The sequence below is a fragment of the Gouania willdenowi genome, chromosome 8 (genome assembly GCF_900634775.1).
Source record: "Gouania willdenowi chromosome 8, fGouWil2.1, whole genome shotgun sequence".
NCBI classification, from domain to species: Eukaryota; Metazoa; Chordata; class Actinopteri; order Blenniiformes; family Gobiesocidae; genus Gouania; species Gouania willdenowi.
In genome coordinates, this window is record NC_041051.1 from 15703961 (window position 1) to 15729035 (window position 25075).

Consider the following 25075-nt stretch of genomic DNA (forward strand, 5'->3'; position numbering starts at 1 on the left):
ATGCCCACACCAAAAATATCATTTAAAATGTATTTTACAGCTGATTTTGAAGGTGTTATCAAAAGAGATGCTAACAGAAAGCTAACATGAGGAAGGGTAACTTTTATTAGGTTGTCTATTTGAGGCTCAGTAATTGTAAAGACTTTGAGGATAAAAAAATATTTGTAATTGAAAAAATACTAGTCACTATAATCATAATTGAATTGATTGAAGATGGGTAATTGAAAACAGAATTGTCACTGAAAAATGTAATTGACCCCAACCCTGGCAAACAAGAGCATAGGGTGAATAATATGCTATTGTTTAAATATGAATGAAAAACAATCACAATTCAACATTGTTGCTTGGTAGGAATGTGCTTTATTAAGATTGCATTGCAAAACTATGGATATGATCCATTGGAATCATTTTCAAAGAAAAAAAAGACAAAGTTAAGGATTTTAACTACACTAGTAGTTAAAACACAACCCAGTTGTGATTGGAAAAACTTTCTGGGAAAAATGATACATTAACTCTTTGGACTTAATCTACATTTTGGACTTAATCTACATTTTGTCCCTGAGAGAATTAAAACAATTAATCACAGTGCAAAATTAAACTTCTGCTACACATAAACCTTGTAAAAGTTAGGAAAACAAAAAAAAAAGTGCAACAAAATAAGAGCAGAAATGACATTGTCACGCGTAAGCAGAAAAAGGGTATTACACAATAAGGCTCAATTACAGTACTTCTAATTAAAAGGCACATCAATACTGTCATTTTAAGATGTAAACGGAGACATTGAGGGAATTACGTGAACAATAAATCTTGACCTCACTGTCTCGGTCCATGATCCTGTTTCATTTCAACGATGAACTTCCAGGATTCCACATAATGTGCAAGAGTGATTTCCTCAGGGAAGTGCTCCTCCACTTCAGGGGGAACGTCCACGTCTTTACGCTCCAGGTATGACACCAGTGTGTCTTTCAACCTGTGGTAGAGAAATACAACAAAGCTAAATCAGACAACGACGGGCCTGTAATACACATGGTTTACATCTATAAAAGGCTGATGAATTCTGTATTGGGCCAATGAGCTTAGTTTTTGTGGCCAGTGTTGCCATATTAGCTGCTTTCTGCGTGTGAATTTGGAGCTAGTGAACAAATGCCTTTTATTATTAGCTAAAACCAGGGTTAGGGTCAATTACATTTTTCAATTACAATTACATTTTCAATTAACCATGTTCAATTACAATTCAATTACAATTACAGTGACCAGCTTTGTTTCCCAATTAAATTTCAATAATTTTTAATCCTCAGAAAAATCACTTACAATTACATTCTCAATTACAATTAATCACAATTAATGAGCCTGAAATAAAGAACTTAGTAAAAGTTAACCTTCCTCTCATGTTATGATAACAGGTCCTAAATCACCTGTAAAATACACTAAAAACAAATATCTATCATCTAATTTATTTCCTATATTGGTGACCTTGTGAGGTTTCCTAATAAATGAAAATATGGGTTTTAATATTTATGGTGTGGGCATCTGAGCCTTTTTTGTGTCAGTATACCCCTAGATTTAATTTTGTTTTACATGGTAAAATGTGGGAAAACTTGATATGAAACACATTTTAATAAATGTTAACTACATACAGTATGTGTAGAACTGTACATAGAACTGTAATATGATTCCACAATTTTACATTAAATTATAATTGACAATTTCTATAGAATTTTCACGGCAATTACCAAGTCAATTATCTAAACTCAATTACAATTTGATTACGATTACAACAGCAACAGATTTTTAAAATTACAAATACAATTATAATTACATCGTCATTGTAATTAATTATGTGATTATATCTATAATTATAACAGGCATTTTTAGGTTCTTTTGGCTATTTTAGAGCAGGAAATCATCGGCTATATTTGGCAACGCTATTTGTGGCACAACCCCAACATTGGCTATAAAAGAAGTATTAAAACCGATGAAAAACGGAATAACTGTAGCTATAGTTCAAAAAGCAAATGATCTGCTATATGTATTCTAGTGAAGAGCTGATGAGATGGCAGTAAAAATAAGTTTTACCCCCAGTCTGGCCTGTACGTTTCAGGTGCGTTGGGCGTTTTGAGAACAAGAACCAGGAATTCATGCATTTCGAGGATGAATAGGTTGGCGCTGTTCCTTGAGAAGAAGCTAGTCAACAGACGCCTCTCGTTCTCGCTTAGATGCTTTTTATAAACCTCTGCAACCTGAAACGGGTCCTGTCGAACACATAAGACGCATGTTAACAATCAAAACCACCCTTAAAGTGAATACTGATCCATCTTGGTAAATTGGAAAGAATGAGCTCTGTCTTACCCTTTTGAGACGCAGCATGTTTTCTGATTTTAGTGACGCCAGTAGCTGCCACATAGCCACGCAGTGCTTCAGGCAACACATGCTTAGAACCTGAGAGATAAAAACAATAATATTTAGTTTAATCACATCAACTGCAGTGCACAAATGTATTGAGGAATAATTCAATTTTCAATCTTTTTTTCCCCAATTGGCAAGTTTAAAAAGTAGCAAACGACAAAGATTGGTTTCTTTCTGGCAGTAGGAAAACAAAATAAACTATGCAGTATCTCAGTGTGGCTGACCTTGAGGATGTGCTGAGCCATCTGGTTTCCCATCTGCAGAACCTCCTCCAGGAAACAGGACAGCTGCATTTGCGGCTCTCCCCCGGTCATGGCGAGGAAACCCAGGGCCACTTCCAGCGTGGACAAGGCCTCACACACATCGCTGTAGGAGTTGAGCTCTGCGGCCACGGCAAACAGAGTGAGGGTCTGAAGCGCCTCCTGTTTGCACAAACACACACGTGAGTGGATATCTTTAAAAGCACGTGGATTACCTGCACGAGATTCCAACTCACCTGTTTGATTTTTGCGCTCACGTCCTTTAGGATTATCTCATAGTTGCGGTCGTGTCGGTTCACCAGTGTTGGGATGCCCTATGGTAAACACACAGATGCATGGAGGGAATCAGTGAGTCAACAGTTGGTTTTTCTTTATTTTGCTTTTCTAAAAGCTTACAGTGAGAGTGATGAGAGGTTTGCCCAACAGGAAGTGGGAAATCAGCTGCTGCTGGATCTTAGGCAGGTCGTACTCATGAATGGTCTCCTGCCCTTTTTCCATGCTGTACTGAGTGTTGGCCAGAATGAGGGGCATCACGTCTCTTTCCAGCTCATAGTGAATCACATGCAGGTCAGTTAGATCTGCAGGGCTCACTTTGTAGCTGAAATGAAAAGTAATGAATTAAAAACAGAAGAAAATAACAGTTATCCAACAATTTTTTTATCATCTTGCACTAATTCTTTATCTCTCTTCTTAACACTTGACATACTAGCAGCCTGATGTTGTATTTAAATCTTGTGTACTCCTTTAAATTTACATAAAATTTACTACTTTTGTTTACTTTCACTGCATCAGATCTCTTCATCTACTTCAGACCTATCCATAGATGTAAAACGTATTACAACTTTCGAACAGTTTTTATGTTTGCATGAACTTTTTGTCATGAGAACCCCTGATTGTTTTTAAACAGCAAAAATACAAAATTTGCGATATCTCCAAAAATAAGGTGCAAAGTGAAATATTTTTGATGAGAATATTACAGCCTTGACCATGTCAATAATTAATAGCAGAACTGATTTGAATGCATTATTATTTTTGGCACAGGGACAGTTTTAAAGAAAAAATAACACTTGTACACCTTGTGTACACAGATGGTCCGTCTCAAAAATGTTCTGCAGTAGCCTATATGGAAAATATGTGGTTACAATGGGAGCCAATGGGGCAAATTTGGTCACAAGGTTATTTAGTGTCAGTATGATGTATATCTCCTTTTCTATACACCTCCAATACACAGGACTTTGGAATTAAGCAAATAAACATGAAAAAACCATTGTGGCAAAATTCTATACAACTAGCCTTTAAAATGACCGGAATTTTGAGAGGAAAACAAAAAAAATGTCACTTTTGGAACCAAAGACGCTCCGAGGGTTAAAAAAAAAAATAGCACAATGGCGCCCCCACCTGGTGTCCTCGCCAGTGTTTTTGTCCACACAGTAGACCATGTCATTGTGAAGAGCGATCAGATAGCTGATCAGGGCTGTAGAACACAAGCCTGGGCCTTGACGTCGTGGCAGTAAAACCTTAAAGTCACTTGTGACGCTCATGTCGCGTTGGCAGAACTCAGCAGGGATCTTAATCTCACCTGGAGGATGATGTAACTTGCGTTAATCAATTAATCAGACAGGGAGGAGATAGTTTGTGTTTACCATTTGTTGCCAGAGAAACTCTGAGCTGATTCCAGGTTTTCAGGAAAAGGTCAATGTGCTTCTGATACCAGGACTTCAGTGTAACTGCACACAGAGTTGAAACGCATGGATCAGAAAAGCTCAACTGAATGAAGACGTGATCCCTAATCAATGACTTTCACATATGAGATTGATTTCCCTCTTTAAAAACAAGGCAATGTGTCCTTTCTGGGCAAATTAACTCCCTAATTATAAGTGAAATGCTTCTATGAAGCTTCCGAGTTAAGAAGGGTTACAATACCTGCTCTCTCATTGGCAAGGAACTCATCAATGGTGCGAAAACGCAGCTCAGAGATGTTCTGAAACTTTTTGACCAGATCCCTCAGCAGTGTGAGGATATCAGGGAGATGCTTCACCAGCCGGATTTCAGCCTCCTGAAGAAGAAATAAAGGAGCATTGATAGATTCATCACACAGAGAGAAAAGATATATACAACAATCAGCCTCTTACGGTCAAGCAACAAATACAAAAATATACACATAAGCATCAAAATGCAAAATACAACCCTTAATATAAAAGCACAATAATATAAAGCAAAATACACAAAACCCATAAAAATATTTACATATAAAGGCATCGCGTACATTAAAGTCTCCCTCAGAGACAGAATCTAACTGCAGTAAATCAACACATTTTCAGTATTAAACCAGGTATTAAAGAAAGCAACCCTTTAAAAGGGACATATAAATGGGTGTGGTTTTTTATTTATTCATTTGAGAATCTTTTCAACCAGTGGTTGGTGTGCAACCACTGGTCTGTAGACCATGTGGTACTGGGCCGCCAAGAAAGAGTGGAGTTTATTACTGTATGTTCAGGCAAAATAGTATTTTGAAAAATTGCCACTTCCACATTTGTGCTTGCAACTCCTGCACTTGACAGCCTTTGATTAGACTTGGTGTGAAAACGAGGTGCGCATGCGCCACGACAGAGCAACACACGTACACTACTTAACCAGGAACAAAAAAAACTGTCTCGACCCAATGTTCTTGGTCTGTGTGAGTATCCTATCTGTTCCAATGGATTATTTTGCAAAGGGTGAAATTTTGTCCGTCGGGAACAGTAAATGCATAAGTGACTGAGACACAATACTGTTATGCTTGTGTACTTAATTTAGCAATCCCTCATTAACATTTTTTTTTTTACATGCATCCATGGACACATAATATAACATCCTATTTTACTCATAACTCCTAATTGCAATGTGTTATCACAAAGGTATGTTCACATGTTTGCTTTTTGTTACCCTTTGCAAGAACCTCCACAGCACTGGCAGTGTGTCTTTGCCATCATTCTGCTCTACGACGTGAGCGAGGCTCAGCAGCGACACTTTCTCTCTGCAGCTCCACACAGCCGGGCTGTGGATCAGAGAACGCGGAGGCAGCGAGGCCAAAAAGAGACGAGGGTCGCCAAACACCAGCTTCATGACTGGATTGGATGAAATGCGGGAGTCGGCCCGGATGATCACGTTTGCTTCCTTCAGCTGTCTGTCCAGCTGCTGTGGATGAAAAAAATGAGTTCATAGAATATTAAAAAACAACATGGTCCGTATCAGATGAAGAGAGGACAATATATTATACCTTCAGTAGAGGTGTAATTATGGCGTTGCTCATTTCTGACTCCCAACCATTTCTTGTTTCTTTGGTGGAAAGCACTTGGTCATACGGAGCAGGCCCTGTGAACAGTCCAGCTCATATAGAAACACATCGCAATTCAAGACACAGTTGGTTCTCAAGTTTAACAGGCCTAAAGGATTTAACTTGCCCAGGTATTCTTATTCCGAATTTTATCTATTTAACCCTAATCATAAACTTGAAAACTACTGTAATTTCCAGACTATAAGCCGCTACTTTTTTCCTACACTTTGAACCCTGCGGCTTAAATAATGACGCGGCTAATTTGTGGACTTTTTTCGGTTTTACAAGCTTCTTTCCGCCGTCACATTAGACCGATAAAATTGCCGTTGAGGTGGACCAATGAAACTGCTTACATTAAATCCAGTGTGCTCCTACTGAATCATTCTGATCAGTCATTTTGTCATGCACACACCCTCATCACGACAAAGACACAGAGAAATGAATAAGATGTAGCATTCAATTTGTCTCACACAGAGCGAGAGAAAGAGAGCGCTGCAGAGGTCTGGATACAGTAAAATTCAGCCAGTTTGTAATAGAAGGAAACAAAAAAACAGCATAAAGTTGCCAAATCACCACAATAAGTTTGTTCTGAAGCTATCATGTCCATATTCTGAGTCTGGACTTGACGTGATCGCTCCGCTGTAGTGCATGCTAAGAAGAACAGACGGAGGAAGCGGTATATCAGTCTGGATCCAGTAAAAAGTGACCATAAAAGGCTGTAAATTGACTGATATGTAGACAAGGGGCAATGAGAAGGAGACTGAATGTGGAGAAGGAAACTTATCAGTTGAAACTCATCAGAATAAACGGAAATGCCCGCTAAAGCGAACAGGAGTACAGCAGCCTGCCAACCTGGCCGTTCTGATTGGCCGAGTCTTTTGAAGGGCACCCTCATCAGCCAATTTAGTGCGGCCTTCATGTGGATTTTTCTTGTAAAATTGTTAAATTATTGGAATGCAGCCAATACAGTGGTGCTTTCAATAGCCTGGAAAATACAATATATGTGGTCTCAAAATCTCAAACCCCTGTTTTTTTGGGTTTTTTTTTTTTTTTACATTAAATATGGTTACAATCAATTCCATATAGAAATAAGTTTTATAGTGTGATGATAATTTGTTTCTTACATTTCTGTTGGTGGGCTTCCAGGAGGCTGCTGATGAGCAGGTGAACAGAACTGATCGTGTCATCTGTCCCTTTACCCAGACATCTAATGAGACAGTCAATGTCTTTCTTCAGATGTGCATGTAGAAATGCTCCCGTGTCTTTCACTCGAGGATTGATGATGGTTTCGATAGCCTACGAGCAAAGCAAAACTTATTTTCACAGTAAATTGATTTAAAAACAGCAAATTTTCAAGTTAAGCTACCTGTGGGTTGGTGCGACATCCGAGCAGCATGGCCATATGAGTGAGCATGCGGATGATGCTGAAGGGAACGGGCGAAATGTTTTTGGTGTCCGACATATCGGGACTGTCTCTGCGTTGTGGATCACCCAGAATGTGTCCTGTCTGAGTACGGTCTCCTCTGTCAGACCACATGGTATTTATTGAGAACATTTTTCCTAAACGTCGACATGGCATCAACTCACAGATATGATTTGAAATCAAACCAATGACATACTGAATTTGAAGGTGTTGAAATCCCATTACAGGCCTGTGCCCCACTCCTCCAATGTTGGCCCCACAGTCTACACATCGACTCGTCTGCATTGGCTGTCCACACTAAGACACAGGCAAAGACAGTTTTTAAAAAAATTAAAAAAAAAACACTTGACTCAAAAAAAAAATAAAGTATTTTACCTCGCCAATGGTGCAAGGGTGACCATTTGGGCAAACTGTAGTCAAAAGAAATTATGTTAACTTTTGCAATTACTTCAATGAATTAGAAGGTTTCACAGGCAACGGATATGTACTACTTACTGTACCACGTCAGTGAACCTAAAGCTTTTTGGGCCACTGCTAACATATCCTCAGGCATGGTGGGCAAAAAAGCCTTCTGCAATGACAGATGCAAATATGTAATTCTGTTTAAAGAATGAATGAGGATAAGTAGCTTTATTCTCCTTTAGTTTAGCTACACTTGATACCTGCATGTTGGCAGGATTCCCCGCCAGGTGTTGCAGAGGTGCTAAAAATGGCTGGTTTGAACACAGCAAGACAACAGCCAAGTGAATTGTCAAGTCTGCCAACACAGAATGCACACCAGAGGCCCCTTGAACAGTTACTAGCGGCTGAAGTTGGTTTTTCACCAGACTCTGAGCGAAGTCTTTTACCGCTGGGCTGGCAAGAATTCTGGAAGCCTGGATGTATTTTACCAGAGAATCAAGTAGCTGTTGGAGCAAAGATCAACAAATGTTAGCTCACGAACAAAACATAAAATCCCAGAGGCTTTCGGTTAGAAAATCTTTGTGTTACAGTGAATACTGGTAGCATATCAGCAAAGTTGGCAAAAATTCACATACAAAAATTCATGCTAAATATTAGCAGTCGTGCAATGAGTTACTGCCAGCATTTATTCAAATTCATATTAATAGGATGTAAAACAAGACAAAGGAATCTTAAACTTTGCACAGGTTTAGAATTGAGCAATGTTTTGTTTTGTTTATTAAAATAAAATAAAAAAAATACATGTAATTAATGTTATTTTTCAGTAAAACAGTGAAGTAAAGCAACACAAAAAATGCATCAGGTAAGCATGGAATCAGTTTTAAAAATAATGGATGTTATCGATTCGGAGTGCATTGGACTGCATGGCTGGGCTCTTCTCCTCCCTGAGCCAAGCTTGCACCTTGCCACACACTAATTCAGGACTAGATGGACCAAACCTTATATATACCCAGAGAAGCTGTTGTGAGGTAGTTGAGGATGTTGTGGGTTCTGATGGCCAAAGGAGCAAAGGGTCTTTGTTAGAAACCTACCTCAGGTTTGGGGTGGAAGGCCGTGTTCGTATCCCTGTAGAGTGTAGTGACTTCTCTGTAAAGTGCCAAAAGGAGGTAAATGGTTTTCCACTGTGGTGTGCATTTGCAATCCTGTGTAAAAAAAAAAAGCATAAACATATGTAAACAACAAAAGTTATGAGTTCACTTTTGATTTCCAATAAATTTGCCTTTACCTCGCAGGCCTCGTCCAGTTTGTCCACTTTCCCTTCTAAAACTCCTTTCACAACAACATCCCTAATCATCTTGTAGTTTTCTCCATACACAAGATAATGGTCTACTAGGATTGAGTCTTCATTCTGTGTGAGCTGTGAGTGAATGCAACCAAAATATATCAGAACTCGGAAATGGCCTTTAACAACAGTACTGGTAATTTATTGCAGTTGAGCAGAACCTTCTGGAGAACTTCTTTGGGGAAGAGCCAATGGATTTCCTTCTCTTTGGCGAGTTTCAGAACAACTTCCACTCCTTGTTGGCAGCAAATCTTACGGATCAGATACACACGATACCAGTCGTTTCCACTATGACTACACAGGTTCTTCACACTGGTCAGGAAGGTTGAGATTCCACTTCTACTGCCTTCCTTAGAGCCTTCAATAATAAAATGATACATTATTGTGTTGAACATAATTAAAATATGTAGGAAAATAACAGGACAGAGCAGATTTCACACCAGTGTGTCTTTTTTTGGCGATTAGCCTCGCAGTCATATCCAGATTCATTCGCACTCTTGCCAATTGCTGCAGATACTCTACAGTGGCCATTTCTGAAAACGGTCTTTGTGATTGTAGGTAGTGATCCACAAAGACACTTTCCTGCTGCAAACATGTCTGCTCATCTGCAGTGGACCTGAACTGTGATCGCTCAAACATGGAATCCTTCAGGGAATAAAAAGCGATAGGAAGACATTACAAACAATCAGTATCACAATAAACAGATACTTTTTTTTCCAAAATGTACCTCCAAGCAGTTAATGTACAGGCAGTAGAGCTCAGTTTTATCCATCTCCTCCAGTAGGTTGCTTTGTTCAACTGCTCTTAAATGCTGCTGCAGGTAATCCTTGACATCCTCAAAACTTTAAGAACAAAACAGAGCATGAAAGTCACTGCTAAGCCACTGCTCAGTGATTTGCATTTAGGGGACACATCTTGACACCTATATAAATGATAAAATAAATAATAAATATGCATTTCTAAAACATGTTACTCATCTACTAATACGAGGGTGGCAAATTTACTTAACCTTGTTGCTAATTTCCTGCTTATTTATGTGAAAAATGCCAAACATGGAGACTAATGAAAAAATTACAGTAAATTTCCCTAATGCGGGATAAATAAAGCTAATCTATCTATCTATCTATCTATCTATCTATCTAATAATATAAACATTCACCAACATCTGCAGCTTGTGTATGTGTTTATAGATGAATGACAAAGTATGAAACACAATTGTTATTGTGTAAATTTGTAAACAAAGAGCTTAAAGTGTAAAAAGGCAAGTCTCACAATACTTAAGGCTATAGTGCAACTCCTGTTTCAACCACATTGCACATCACTGGTGCCATTGCACCTTACCTGTACTTCAACAGAAGTTTGAGCATCACCGAACGGACAACTGGATTTTTATCTATACAGTCATCGAACGGTGAAAGCACCTTGGTGCGAAGTTGTCGTCTGTCTGCTAAAAAAAACCAAAAACAAAGTGCAGATTAAACATAAGTGTGAAAATAAAGAGCATTTGACAAATTACACAGTCGAGTAGGGAAAGGGAGAATGGACAGTACCTTTCATAATGGGAGTAAAGTTGGCTTCTGTCATTACAAATGACAGCAGATGAAGGATGACCTCTGAGCAAGGGGGAGAGTCATCTTTAAAGCACATCGAAGAAACCAGGTCGATGAAGAATGCATTACACTGCTTTATGAACTGAGCATGTTGGTTGATCAAGTTCCTACACAAAACAAAAAAGTATCAACCGTGAAAAAATATAACTTCTTCAAATAAAACACATCCGTCAATATGCTGAGATTTAGCAAAGCAACAGATTTGCCAGAGCAGAACAACACATTTACTCAACACACAACAATATTTGACGAGTTGGTGTGCGCAAGTACGAGGACCAACCTTGTGTCTTCTGATGGAACCAAGGGGAAATCATCAGCAACTGGTTGCATGCAGAGAGGGCAGAACATCTGACCAAGGTTTAACCACTGTTTGATACAAGCCATGCAGTACATGTGTTCACAAGGAAGGCAAAGTGCATCCTGAGGGTCTCCCATACAGACAAGGCACAGCGTGAGACCAAACCTGAAGGAAAATGATATGTATGCATGCACTGAATGAAGATACAAATATCTTATATCCTTAAAGCAGTGAAGTAAAACTTTTTGTTATGTTGACACAAAATGATACAAATGTCCTAAATGAGTAGTTTCTGAAAAAAATAGCTAATATCAAAATATACAGTATGAAGGTAGATGGAAACATTTAGATATTCCTAAACCTTCACTCATTTGGGAATGTGTAAGAAACATTTTGTATTTTTACCTGAAGCTGCATTCGACTGCTCCTTCTTTGCAGGATCTGAGCAAAGAAATCACAGTCTCAAAAGACTCCTGTGTTTTGAGATCTGGATTTTTCTCCAGTACCTTATTAGAAGAGAAAGGAGATAATTATTATGAGCTGAGCCGTATGAGCTGCAGGTGTGGAGGAAGTTTTTTTTTTAATAAAAAAATATAAACAAAAATGTTAAAGATTAAGGGAAATTATGACAAACCTGGCCAAGCTTCCTTGTACTCTGCAAAACTAAAGGAGCCAGCTTCTTGTTCAACTCCTCAATTCCAAAAAGCAAATGCTCCACAAAGAGGGAGAGAGAAAATATACGATTCCAGCCAGCTCTATGAACAAATAAACAATAACCAGTCATACTTTATAATCATGGCTACCAGATATTTCCAGATTAACTCTTTAAAGTTGGAACTCACTGCACTCTGCTGGCCAGGGTTTTGCACCTCTCTCCATATTTTTTGACACTGTCCGCTGAGCAGGCCAACTCAATAGGAACCTGAAGTTTCTTTACCTGCCTTAACCAAATTTGCCTCTGAGCAGTCGTATCCAAGAATCTGGGCTCCAGGTACTCAACACACGCAAAAGCAGCATAAACATCTAGAACCTTTGAAACAGAATAGGGTTAGCCTGTAGTCAAGGCTCTCTGAGAATTTGTCACAAAATTGTGATCAGAGAAGTTATAGTTTGTAATGATTTTACATGTATGTCAGTTAATTTGAACACCAAGCCACAATTTTACATGCAAGTTAAAATACCACTGTACTCAACAAACACGCCCAAAAGTTCAAAATTACTTCCTTCAAGCTCACCAGTTCAACCCCGTCTCTTGTGTGTTGATTCCCCAGTAGGTCGCGGGTCACCTGTGCTTCAAGACAAATCATCCTCGACAGATTCTGAAGTCTGTTCTTAAACTCATGATAAGCAGCATGGACCCAGGGGAGAGATGCCACTCTTTTGGTGTCTTTTAGTTGCAACCGGAGCTCATTAACGCAACAGTTCAGAGCACATGATAGAAGCTGGGAAAACAGATAAGGATGTTAAGTTTTGAACCATTTGCTCCAAGAAAAATATTTCAAATGTGGTGGTTTACAATGTCATAATAAAACAACCTGCAAATCCTCCTGGCAGGATGTGTTCATGGTCATCGCAGTGAAATCTTGAAGGTAACGTTGGAAAAACTCTGCCTGCATTTCTGGATCTGCTCTTGCAATGTAGCGCCCAAGGGGAGTCTTCAAAAAGAAGTCATCAAACTCTTTTTGCGTTTGTCCTGAATAAAATACATCATTAAACAAGAGCACTCGGAGCACAAACATCCACCAAGTTTAAAGGTGCAAAGTCTCCAGCGGTTGGTGCTAAAACCAGCCAAACATCCACACTATGCTCTATAACTCTATCTGAATACTGTATCTACAGTAACTTCCGGATCATCTCCAAAATTGAACAATGTCTATCAGCTCATGAAATTTCATTTACATCTGTTCAAAACTATTTGAGATATTCTGCTAACAAACATCCACAATAACAGACCGACAGAAAGATGGGCGGACAAACGCCCATGGGCGAACAAAAAATAAAGATGCACCGAAATGAAAATTCTTAGCTGAAACTAAAAACCGAAATGAGAAAAGCAAGGCCAAAAACTGAAACACTGAAATAAATAAATAGACAAAGTACAGTTGAGATGAAGGGCAGAGGATCTCTGTGAAACGTGAGCTGACAGAATCTTAGTCATACTTCTGATGCGCAGCCACGATTCAAGTTGCAGTGTAAGGGTCTGTGTGTCGACACAGAGGGCTACGTGTACATGACACAGAAAACATAAGTCACACTTAAGGGTGTACTTTTCATAGTTTTCACACTGTGATACATGTCAACCTTTGCTTAGTCAATGCTTTAGTGCTCAGATGTATTGAAATACGGCTGCTCCGCGAACCTGTTGGCCCTTTTCCAGACATGAACGCGTTGACTGCTGTGTTTGCTCGTGTCATCACAACATCCTGTTTTGGTGGGGTTGTTTTCGGTGAATAAAAGCATTGGCCGAAAATGGCCCAGAAGTACATTTTCGGTTTTTGGCCAAAAATTTTCAGTGGCGGATTTTTCGGTGCATCACTAGTAAAAAGCATACACACACTCATAGGGCAGCAGAAACACTAGGGGGAGTAAAGCAGTTACCTTCATGGTGAAGAGCATGAACCCAAAGTTCCTCAAGGTAATCCCTAATCCTCCAGCTGAAAGGCATGCTGCAGCTCATGTTCTTGTTTTGACCAATGTAGCTTTGTACGAGAATTGTTCTGGTCTCAGAGCTGTTAACACTTCAAATGGTAGTTGTCAGTCATGAGACTGGTATACTCAGTAATTTCTTAAATAATCACTAATATAAGTAATCTCACACTACTTACTTGGGATGATCATGTTTTTGGTGTGAAATTTCGAGCAGTTTATCATCGCTGAAGATATCCAACCACAGGCGTTTGACTGAGTCATCACAGGCTTCGTCCAGAAGAAGATTCAAGTTTTGGTCACGGTCAATAATTGACACCAGATGTGCAAGGAGGGGAACAATTACAGCCTGAATCCGCCTCCATAAGGTTTGCCTGTGAGGAAAAAACAGTAATAAATATTTGTGCTGCCAAAATTATCGTGTTAATTTTGTCGATTAATTTAAGATGTTCAATTCAATAAAAAAAAACTTTAACGCAATTAACACAGGTTGGTTTACTTCCGGTGTCCCAACCTTTGGTCGAGTGGGCAGCCCGTGCAGCCAAACCCAGAGACTAGAGCTTGAAATCTTTGCCCAAACCATCGAGTTCGGGCTTAATTGCAATCGTTATATCACAGGCTCAGGCCAGGTTTGGAAGGTGATGCATTTTGATTAGCACGAGAAAGATGCAGAAATGGATGCTAACTCAATGTGGACCTGTGTGCTGTCACATAGAGAGCAGGTTGCTGAGCTGTATGTGTTACAGCAGTTGTACCACATGTTTTACAGCAGAAGTAAATCGGTACATACCGTGTAGCGGCTCATGAAGCTGCTTGACATGTTTATAGTTGTATACAGAACAAATACTAGCAAACTAGAACTAGTAAATAAAGCTGAGTTAGTAAAGAAATTCAACTCGAATTATTCTACAAGCACGCGTGTTCAGGCTTAAAGAGACATCGGCTTCATTCGGGTCAGATGGGTTCAGGCCATGTTCAATTGGGCTCGGGCTGGGTCTTCTTTTTTTGGCCCGATTAAAGTTCTACCAGAAACATAGAGCAGCCGAACACCGTACACTACAGGAGTGAGCTACTCAAGGGCAAATATCAAAACCTGGAAGTGACATTTTTGGATTATTTGTGTCAGTGGATATTACGGTATATTTGTTCATGTAACAAGTTTAAAACTTATTTTCTTGAAATATGTATTCTCAAAGTGGTGAGCCTGTTATATTCCATAAGTGGATATCAAAAGGCTTCTTTTCTTTTTTTTGCTGAACTTGAAAGTGATTTCATTCAAAGCTGAAAGAAAGTTATTAAAATGGTATTTCAATTTAAATGTACTTTCTGTGTATTAATTACATGAATTCCTGGACTTACCAAAAATAAATACTGTTTATTACAAGCTTCAGTCTTAAGTAGAAAAATGTGATTAATTGGAATAATTGTGAGATTAATTAGTTAGTTTTTTTTAATCGATTGACAGCCCTAGTAAATATACATGAAATGAACTATAAAGTACTCACATGAAGGTGCCTCCTTCTTGTAGTGCTTCAATGTTTGAGGCCTCGTTAAAGACCCAGTTGTTACCAATAGATGCAAAGGTGGTACAATCAAAAGTTCCCAACAATGTGTGGAGATGCCTCTTCACCAGTTGCAGAAATTTCCCTACAGACACACAGAATGCTAATGAATTTAATTGCAATAACAACAAAATAGAAACTAGAAATATTTCCTACCTTCCATTGTATCATTGTCGTTCATGAGTGTGAGGAGGATCTCAACTCTCTGAGTACTCCGGAGACCAGTGTCCATCTGGTCTCTCAGCATGCTGACTGCATTCTGCACACAGCTCCGCAGCAGAGCTGTGGTGTCCACAGCGTGACTTGAAGCCTACAATAAGACAAATAGTATCTCAAAAAACAAAACAAAAAAAAGGCAATTATGGCTGAATCAAAAGCCAAACTAATGGCGCATTTCCATTGGCGGTATGTTTCGAGGGGTTAAAAAATACATAAACACACTGTCCTTTACACTCACATTTTCCTCCAACTGTCCTTCCTGTGGCTCATGTTCACTGTATATGTCATTCACTTCCATAGCTAGAAAAAAGTGTAGAAATAAAAAAATAAATATTTCATGGTAATACATATGTAAATGTTAAAAATGTATGCATTTATTACGGTTAAAGTCCAAATATTCAGTTTGCTACCTTCAGTTTGATTTAAGTCAAACATTTGACTGATTGTCATGTTCTGCAAAGTCTTGACATCTGAAATGTCCTTTGATCGTCTCAGATCATCAATATGAACTGATCTCCAGGGCCCTGAAAATATTAACATTCATCAGATTATTTTAAGTTTTACTAAGAGTTCAGAAAAAAAATATAGCAACAAATTGGAATTCCTGCCTCCGTGAAAACCAATGTAAGAGGTGCCTCCTTCGATTCGTGGCAGCCTGGTGATGAAGTACACAAATGCATTGCAACCTTCATTCTTTTGAGTTATTTTGTTGATTTCGTTGATTGACGAATACCTGAAAAGTATCAACCATTCTCAATGTGGAAAATGTACAAAGTGGATAGAAACAGAAACTTTGCACTAGGATAAATAGACTTACTTGGCTGATGCTATGAGATTAGCACTGTGAGGGGCTTCATCAAAGTCACACTGAATGATGAGGATCTTGAAATATGACTCAGAGGCATCGGCTCGCTTTTCATTAGTGAGAAAATTCCTAAAAAGAAACAAATATGTCATTTCTATACTTTGGTAACTATTCATTTATTTCTTCATTTTTAGAGACTCGGTTACTCTATGTGCAGCACTCCTAGAAATATTAGGATAATCAATATCTTCTTAAAATAAGGCATAGGTTTGAAGTCAAGTTTCATAGTTTTCATATACAACTGTCCCCCAAAAAAATGAATGAATGAATATTTTACAAGATATTTTCACATTAATTTTATAATCTTAAATATATTTTAATTAAGAAAATTAAATAATCTTGTTATTGCATTTTAGATATTGTAATTTAGTTATATTTTCTTAACTGGTTTGGGAAATAGGCAGTGACTTTAGCACTGTGACAAAAACCTGAAATTCTAATTTTGGCACATGAATTTAAGATAAAAGGATTTTTTGGTTGCAAACAAAAAGTATTGACTGAAGATGTTCTCATTTACCTATAGAAAGAAAAGTATAATTTGAAAAACTATACATTTTTAAAATGTGTCCTTTATGAAAATCAATATGCTTGTGTTAAATTTTTCAACTTAAAAAAGTAATATTTCGTCTTCATTTCCTGTATGGATTCGTAAGTTTGCAATGTTGTTCAGAGGTACAAAGAAGCAATGGCAAATGTTAGAGAAAATCTACAGTCACAAATTGTAGTCACTTCAACAATTAAGTAAATTGTATTTGTGAAAGTCAATTTTGCTTTTCTTTTTGAAGTCTAATCATGGGCACTGAAAGAGATACAATTACACTGTCATCTACATACCTGATCTTCTTCAGGAAGGAGAGTTCTGTGTCAAATTGCTGGAGAGAGAGAAGCTGAACACTTTGCAATACTTGCTCCAAAAGCTCCAAGTCACAAGCAGTTAAAAGTCTGGAAAATGTCGTCACCTATGGTTGACATTGGATGAGTTAAAATTAAGTTTTACACAAAGGCTTCAACTAACAAAAAAAACAACAAATACCTCAGTGAAAGAAGAGCGACACTTGAATTCTTTTCTGGTGTGAGCAAGTATGTAGTCTGCTAAACAAGTGTTGTTCAGCTCTTCAAAGTAGATCCTGGTGAGACTTTCAATCTCCACTTTTGAAAGGCCTGTGCAGCCCAACCGTACCACAGAGTCTGGTGTTGCACATTTGAGCAACAGGAGTTTAGCTTCGTCAAGCATTTTACGCTCTGCCTCTTCTATTTCTGAATTGTCCTCTTGCTTCTCTGTTACTTGGAGTATCAAAGAGGCACATGTGTCAGCGTGGTAGCCTATGAAGACATCTGCTGGCTGGTACTTGTATGTCTGAACATGTCCTGTATTTTGACTGACCAGAGAGACAAATATTTCCACCCATTTCTCCAGTTCCTTGACATTTCTTTTCTGCTCAGTTCCGAGGACAGTGTTAGTATCCAGATAGTGTTTCTCCAGCCTGTTGATGAGTGGTATTGGAAACTCTTTATAAACCACATCTCTTTCCTCAATGACAATTAAGCGGAAATGTGGGTGCACTCTACATTTGACACGATGGGTTCCCAATCCAAGGTCAACATATTTCTGCCCCCCTAAGCTGACATAGTATTGGTTGAGGGCATCATACAGACTCTCATAAAGATTCTGCAAGTTTAACAGAACAACAATCTTGCCGGTCTCCATGCAGATCTTTACTCTGTTGATATTGCGACAGATCTGCATGTACTCTTGATCTCTTGGGAAGCTGGATCCAAAGATTATCTCTGGTTGACTACTTTCTGAAAAGAATGTCTGCTGGAGGATCTGTAAGGCAGCATAGTTTTTTGTGAGCACCAAGAGGTATCTGCATTCTTCTTCTTGTCCAGCAGCTTCAAGGTTTTCTCTTACAAACTCAATAGCATTGATGTTCTCTATGTTTGGCTTGATTGAGAGCCTTTCTGTAAAGACTTTAACTGCCTCAACATCAACCTTGCCACTGAAATTTCTCAACACTGCCATGGCAATCTCTTCTGCTGTGGGTTTCTTTTGGGATGCTTTAGCCATTGAAAAGATCATCTTAATCAAGCTGTAGTAGTCACGAAGTCCAAAGAATCTCTTGCAAGTTTTGCGGCATATTCTCAAGTATGATTGTGCAAAAGGTTGGAAGAATTCGCTCACCTTCTCTAAAACCATTGGATCCGATGAGCATATGCCTATAGCACTCTCAACAAGTTCCTTTTCATCTGGATCACCACGGCAGACAAAAATACCCCTGTTCATCTTTGCAGGATCCAATGCCCAGTTGGATATGCCAATGAAGCCAACTTTTTTATGTGGTAGTGGTTCATCATCAATGCATCCCTCCTCCAGCAATGGATGAAGAGTTTTCAATGGCATCTTTGGAGAGTCTTCCGCAAGACCAATCTCATCAAGAACCACAACTGAAATGTACTCATTTAAGTTTTTGCCCTCCTGAAATCGTCCACATTGTTTGAAGGTATTGATGATTCCTTCTGGTGTGGAGTGTGGACTACACTGGAAGGACACTAAATGTATCTGTTTCAACTTTTTGTAGAGATCGAAAGGAGCTGCCTGGCCCTGCATTGCATCTGCAACTAAAGTTTTGGAGAGCGATTTTGAGCTTCCAGGCTTTCCAACGAGAAAGAGAGGGATCCTTAACTCGATGCAGAGAACCATCATAAAGACATTTTCTTTGAGGGCACCGTTTCTTGCAATTGTATCCCCCATCGGCACACCACTTAAAAGTAGGTCTTGCATAAGTGAGATTTCCTGTGCTACTCCTCGTGCATTGCAATGTGATGGTAAAAAATGGCAAATGATTTGCCTGTATTTATCCTTTTTTTCAAGGCAAGCTTGGTAGCATACTGCAGTAGCCATGATCAGGGACCAGAGAATCGGATCTTTGGCTTCATTCACACTTGGATGGGCATCAGTCATCTCATCATTTTGACCATTTTTAAATTTTCTGAGTTCTGCAAAAAACATGTCATGATTTTCATAGAACCAAACAAAAGCCTGCATGCAACGTTCTACATCTCTGAGGCTGACAAAGCTGCATTCATCTTTTTTTGTTCGCAAATACTTCTGTGATACTGAAAGGACATCAGTGATCCAGCCAATGTATTGGTGATTGATCATCTGGTTTTCTACCACTCTCTGCACAATTTGCTGGATGTACATCTTTTCTGTCTGATCACTTAACTGCCCAAAGTCCCACACTAGGGGGATCATGCTTGGTGGCAGGGCTTGGACTCTGTACACTAGCTGGCGAAGTGGAATGGACCCAAGCTTTTCATCGGTCTCTTCAGCTCGAACCCGGTACCCAAGGCCTGCTGATTCTAACTTGTGTATCATTTCATCCGTATGTTTTCGATAAGGGTTGCATGCAGCAATTATCTGCAATCCACTGTTTGGTTTTAAACATTTTCCCTTCACCGTTTTATCACAGAGGACTTCCTTGATACTGCTGATAGCCTCAGTGGTATTGGCCTCATCAAAAAAGAGAACCGAATCAAATGCATAATCTAGTTTATTGATAGATGCAATGTCCTCAGCTTCTCTCACTTTGGAGTAGATCATCTCCGCAGTTGTTCCACCATGGACTTTGACCAGTTTCATGTTCTCTGTAGCCACTCCAATCCTCCGCAATTCACACATGAATTTGATGAGCCTCGTCTTACCACAACCCGTTTCTCCCATTATGATAACAGGGATGCCACACCTGAACCGCATGTGAATTGCCAACATCTTCAATATGTTATCAGTTGTAAGTTCATAGGTTTCATCGGGATCAAGAGGCCACTGAACTCCAAGAACATTGCAGATTCTCTCTATTTTTTCCCCTCTTGGAAGTTTATCAAAGTCAATGTTAAATGGGACTCTCTGTAGCTTCAGGCCATCATATAATGTCTTTGACATGACATTCTTTTTTATCAGTCTTCCAGAAAAGGGATCAATAGCATCCACATGGTTTTGCCCATTAGGCTGAAGATGAAAACCAATAAAGGTCATGGATACATGGTCGTCATTAAAGAAGATGTAAGGGTGTGGTTCAGTTTCCCATCTTTTCCTGATGAGGAAAGGTGCCAAGTCCTCATCTCGAATACCACTTAGATCCATCTGCAATCGGCCAGGGCTTTGGTCAGAGATACTCAAAGATGGAGTGGCAAAGTCCTTTGCCATGAGAATCATGAAGTCAACCACAAAGGTTTTAAACCCTCCAAGTGTTTCTCCGGTGATAGCAGAATCACAAAAGACAGATGTCTCACAGTCTTTTAATTGAAGGTTAAGAAACCAAGCAAAGTTTCTAAGTTCTGCCCAGGATGGGTCCATAATGCCACAGTTCATGAGAAACATCTGAAGACATTCCACATGTGACCCCTCAATACCCTGGTAAGTGAAGCCATCAAGATCAATGTGATTATGGAACCGCATGAGATACTGGAAAGGTCGTTGAAAGGCTTCACTTTTGAACTCATCGTCATCCATCAAAGGGTCACCATTGTTCAAAACGGAGGGGTCCTCCTGCTTCCTCATTTCTAGCATGAGTACTTCTTTGGGTGGTCGACAGAAAATATTTGGAAACATGTCTGTGAAGGTGCTACGCACAAATTTTTCACTCTGTTGAAGAAAATCAATAATGAGAACCAGAATCTCAGAAAATTGTCTTCAAAATAAAACCTTTCTGTGTTTATGGGTTACTTGTAGCTCTTACCTGATGGGATACATTTCTGGTAGACTTGACAGTAGGTTGCAACATCTCTATCACATACAGCTGTTGGTCATTGCATTTCCACATCTTCCCCTCAGAATCCACCAAGTAGCGCAAGAACAACAGTTTGAAAAGAAACTCATGAAGGCCTTTGCACACCTTTAAAGAAACAATGATTCCGATTAAATTGATTTATTTAGTTATTTTTTTCCATAAATAAGTCCTTAATATTTCTAACTTTAGGTTGGAATATGAACAAAATTAGAGATTGATTCAAATGTTTGTTTACCGATGATGTAACATCAAAATGGTACATGGTGAGGGATTTTCTTTCAAGAGTCTCCAACAGAGATTGTATTATGACATTCTCATCTACTGTAGGTTCAATCAGGCGAATACATTTACAAGCTGTTGCTCTTTTAGTTGAGGACTTGAGTTTTTTAAAGAGCCTCCTAATGTACAAAGATTTCCCTGTAATTAAAAAAAGTACATTGTGACAGGCATATGTACTGGATGCAAGCAAATTTGTTAAATCATCAATGTGCAATATTGCCGATACATACCAACACCAGCTCTTTTGGAGGAGATGACACCAACACATTGTCTGCCTTTAAATACAGCAGCAGCACTGTATGCATTTGTTGGAACAGTATAGTGTTTCTGAAGATATTGCTGGACTCGCAACAATGGCTCCTGTGGAACCAAATGCAGTCTGTACTGGCTGAAAGCTGATGGGAGATAGGCATGTTCTTTTTCTGAGCTGCAAATGATAACAAGCCTGTAGTCCTTTCTGCAACGTAATTTCATGCTCTGAAAAAAAATCTCAAGTTTGGAGCTCACATCATAGGTAAGGAGGTCTCCATAAAGTAAAGAGTAAATCTTATGCCCTCTGTAGCCTTCGCTGAGACACCGCCTGAGAAAGTTCTCCACTTCTTCATATGATGTGGAAGAATTACACAGAAGGACTTCATCATATGTGGGGAGGGGCATATCTGTACTTGTCATGTAAATGGAGATGCAAGATGTCAAGACTTCGTTGTGTGGACAGATGATTAGGTTTGGGTTTCCTGTAGTCAAACCTTTAGGCAGCTCTCTCTTTATGAAACAGCCAGCACCTTTGTCAGAAGTATCCTCCTCTCTTTCTTCAGTGCAATCATCCTTGTTTGCCAAGAGTTTCAGCAGTCTCCCAAGACTTTCCAGGTCAAGAACACTGGGAAGAAAACTCTTCATGTCTTTCATGTAATCATTCCAAATGTGATCGAAAGAAGAATCATCAACTGAGGACTGAAACTCCATGTCCATTTTTTCTTCTTGCCCTTTGTTAAGAATTTCATACTGAAGTAAATCCCAGACTTGTCTCAAATCAGAGGGCGTGCAATTTGGTTTGATAAAAGACAGCATCATGAGAACCTGGTCCTCCAAGTTTGTCACTTTTTGCTGAGTTAACCTTCCGCATAAATAGACAATCTGCTCAGCTGTGAAATAGTTCAAATAGTAATGTTTAGATCTTTGTTCACGGACAAAATCCATCCAGTAATTCAAACATTTCTCAATCTTTCTGCAAAGTTCTGGAAGCTGATCCACTACGTTGCCGTCTAGAATGATGGTGGGAACATTGCTTAAGTTAAATTCCATCATAATTTTTGGTCCTTGGCTATTTACACAGCCGTTTATTTGTGCTTCCCAGTGTCTGAACAGAGGGCTTCCAGCATCGAAAAGAGCAATGAATGCCACAGCAAGTCTTTGTACACTGGCAAAAACCTGAAAAGACAAACTTGTTACAATAACATATTCTTAACAAATAAACATAAAACCAGTGGAACACATAAGTGATGCGCTATCATGACAACAATGACTAATGCACACCAGATCAAATCTTGAAAAACTAATTTGAGCACCTAAAATTTGGGGATAGACAAAAGTGAACGATAAGTGCCGTCTCCTGATTGGGAACCAATTTGTTTTCATTTTTTAGCCACAGTTGTGGCTCTGTCTAGCTGTGTATCAGAGTGGAGAGGGGTGGGGCTACAGAGACCACTTAGGAAGCTGGCTCCACAACAAAGTCGTCGAAGGGAGAAACGGGAGTGAAAGAAACTAATTATTCAGGGTATACTCAGTTGTTGGAGGTGAGGAAAAAGAGGGAAAAATATGAAGAAGCGTTGGGGCACATTTTATATCATTGACAGTTTCAGAGAAGATTGTGTGATGTGAAATATTAGCAAACAGCAAGACACATGAAAAGCAGTTCATGGTATACTTAATATCAAATACTTGATGTATTTTTTTTTTTCTACATTTTTCCCAATATTTGCTTTTACCAAAAATGTGAATTATTAACAGATGACAGTACTTTTAAGTAGTAACTGTTGAGAGCTTAAAAATGCTGTACAATATCAGCTCATTTACCCATTTACACTCACATTCACACACCCAATGGGACAGAGATTCATTGGGAGCAACTTAGGGTTTAGTTTCTTGCCCAAGGACACTTCAACAGGTATAGCCCTGGGATCAAACCTTCAACCTTTCGATCAGAAGACTCTGGCACCTGAGCCGCAGCCGCCCGTTAAAAAGCCTTCATTTCATGTGGTTTTAGGTGTAGGAAAAGCAGATATTTGTTCCAAAATAGCCATGTGCACCCCTTGCTTTTGTTTGGTAAAATGTATATTAGGTCTAGTTGATGATCTAATGAATGTATTGTATGTGACAGTGAGTCAATTGAGGAAGAAAACTAACTACCATAAATACATGTGCGCGGAGAGTACACACTTAGAAATAAACATTCCTGATTATGGGTGCTGAGGTTACATGGTTCTCAAACAAACTTAAATATCAACATCTGAGCTTTAAATATTCTGAAAAAAAATCACTATCTGTATGAATGTATAAATGGTTTACCTCTACAAAGTGATCAACTTCCTTCTGCCCTTGATCTTCTTTCCCAGACATGAGCATGAGTTTATTCTGCAATTCTCTTAAATCCTCAAGAGAATAACAGCGCATCTGATTAATCCCATCGCTTTCCTCTGGGATCTGTAGTTTCAGGGCTGTGTCAAGTGTCAACTAGGGCAAAAAATATAGAAATGAACTCACACACATAATGTCACATTATTATAAAGCACTTAGAGATTATTTCTCTTACCTTTTTAACACCCTGTGCACTGATCAAGTAGATCCCCTTATGGTTGATGGCAGTTGCTAATGAAAGCGATGACAACTCCACTGACCCATGACTTTCCTTCACAGTCTTCAACCATTCAATATGGCGAGCACTGTCCCGCTTCAACAGAAAATATACCCTTCATTCATGCTGTACATGGCTCATTTTCAACATATTTACTTGGATTACCAATTAATTATCATACATTCATACTTCTTTTCCAAAGACATTTTATCTCAGAATCATTTTACTTATACCAATCCATTAGAGGTATGAATAATATTTTTCTAAAATGCAGTTCTATTTGCCACATTACTTACCAGTTTTTTGGGAAGATTGATGTCATTTTCCAAAGCTCTCCAGAGCTTCTTGATTACTTCTTTAAAGGCAGAAAAGCCTGAGTCTGGTTTAAGCTCATAAAGCATTGAGGAGTATCCTAGGATGGCATCATGGAAGCAAGCAACACGATCTACGTCCATGTCATTCTCTCCCGCAGAGATGGATGCCAGATCAACAAACACCTTTAATTCATTGATATCTAAAAAGAGTTGAAGAGATTTTAGAGGTTTTTTCTTTTACCACTTTTTTCCTTGAACACCACAAAAGGTTACTGATACTATGATTGCTGACTGAGAACTCTTACCCTCAAGGGCATCTTTCACCCATTTTACAAATCGTTCCCGACATCCCAGCTCATACAGACACTGCTTCCGTGGCTCCGTGATGTCCACCAAAGCAATCTTGGCCTCCATCAGGTCATTGTCAATGCTTGAAAGTTCCTCTTTTTGAAAATCGGCATGACTCTGAGAGACAAAAAGAGCGCCATTATA

General features: G+C 39.0%; 1 protein-coding gene across 2 annotated transcripts in view; it reads right to left on the reverse strand.

Annotated features, from left to right (window-relative positions):
* Positions 1-351: 351 nt before the first annotated feature.
* The window catches only part of rnf213a (ring finger protein 213a), a 36166-nt gene continuing 11442 nt past the window's right edge, over positions 352-25075 (reverse strand). The window contains exons 21-67 of one of the 2 annotated variants that reach the window (XM_028454403.1): positions 24889-25048; positions 24566-24783; positions 24228-24365; positions 23984-24148; positions 21649-22846; positions 21375-21556; positions 21089-21244; positions 17383-20994; positions 17184-17308; positions 16302-16418; positions 16093-16217; positions 15895-16008; positions 15723-15784; positions 15422-15575; positions 15209-15350; positions 13883-14077; positions 13656-13795; positions 12593-12750; positions 12293-12499; positions 11900-12087; positions 11692-11812; positions 11463-11563; positions 11040-11222; positions 10700-10866; positions 10491-10596; positions 9877-9991; positions 9590-9794; positions 9311-9507; positions 9093-9224; positions 8899-9009; positions 8068-8310; positions 7901-7976; positions 7781-7815; positions 7602-7702; positions 7349-7505; positions 7107-7278; positions 5926-6020; positions 5592-5843; positions 4590-4722; positions 4310-4393; positions 4065-4245; positions 3063-3264; positions 2903-2980; positions 2631-2828; positions 2350-2439; positions 2077-2252; positions 352-970 (exon numbers count right to left, since the gene is read on the reverse strand). In XM_028454403.1, the coding sequence (XP_028310204.1) occupies positions 814-970; positions 2077-2252; positions 2350-2439; positions 2631-2828; positions 2903-2980; positions 3063-3264; positions 4065-4245; positions 4310-4393; positions 4590-4722; positions 5592-5843; positions 5926-6020; positions 7107-7278; positions 7349-7505; positions 7602-7702; positions 7781-7815; positions 7901-7976; positions 8068-8310; positions 8899-9009; positions 9093-9224; positions 9311-9507; positions 9590-9794; positions 9877-9991; positions 10491-10596; positions 10700-10866; positions 11040-11222; positions 11463-11563; positions 11692-11812; positions 11900-12087; positions 12293-12499; positions 12593-12750; positions 13656-13795; positions 13883-14077; positions 15209-15350; positions 15422-15575; positions 15723-15784; positions 15895-16008; positions 16093-16217; positions 16302-16418; positions 17184-17308; positions 17383-20994; positions 21089-21244; positions 21375-21556; positions 21649-22846; positions 23984-24148; positions 24228-24365; positions 24566-24783; positions 24889-25048 (11424 nt within the window). In that variant the 3' untranslated portion in view covers positions 352-813. The remainder of the gene's footprint in view (positions 971-2076; positions 2253-2349; positions 2440-2630; positions 2829-2902; positions 2981-3062; positions 3265-4064; positions 4246-4309; positions 4394-4589; positions 4723-5591; positions 5844-5925; positions 6021-7106; positions 7279-7348; positions 7506-7601; positions 7703-7780; positions 7816-7900; positions 7977-8067; positions 8311-8898; positions 9010-9092; positions 9225-9310; positions 9508-9589; positions 9795-9876; positions 9992-10490; positions 10597-10699; positions 10867-11039; positions 11223-11462; positions 11564-11691; positions 11813-11899; positions 12088-12292; positions 12500-12592; positions 12751-13655; positions 13796-13882; positions 14078-15208; positions 15351-15421; positions 15576-15722; positions 15785-15894; positions 16009-16092; positions 16218-16301; positions 16419-17183; positions 17309-17382; positions 20995-21088; positions 21245-21374; positions 21557-21648; positions 22847-23983; positions 24149-24227; positions 24366-24565; positions 24784-24888; positions 25049-25075) is intronic. The other variant, XM_028454402.1, reaches the window with a different exon arrangement.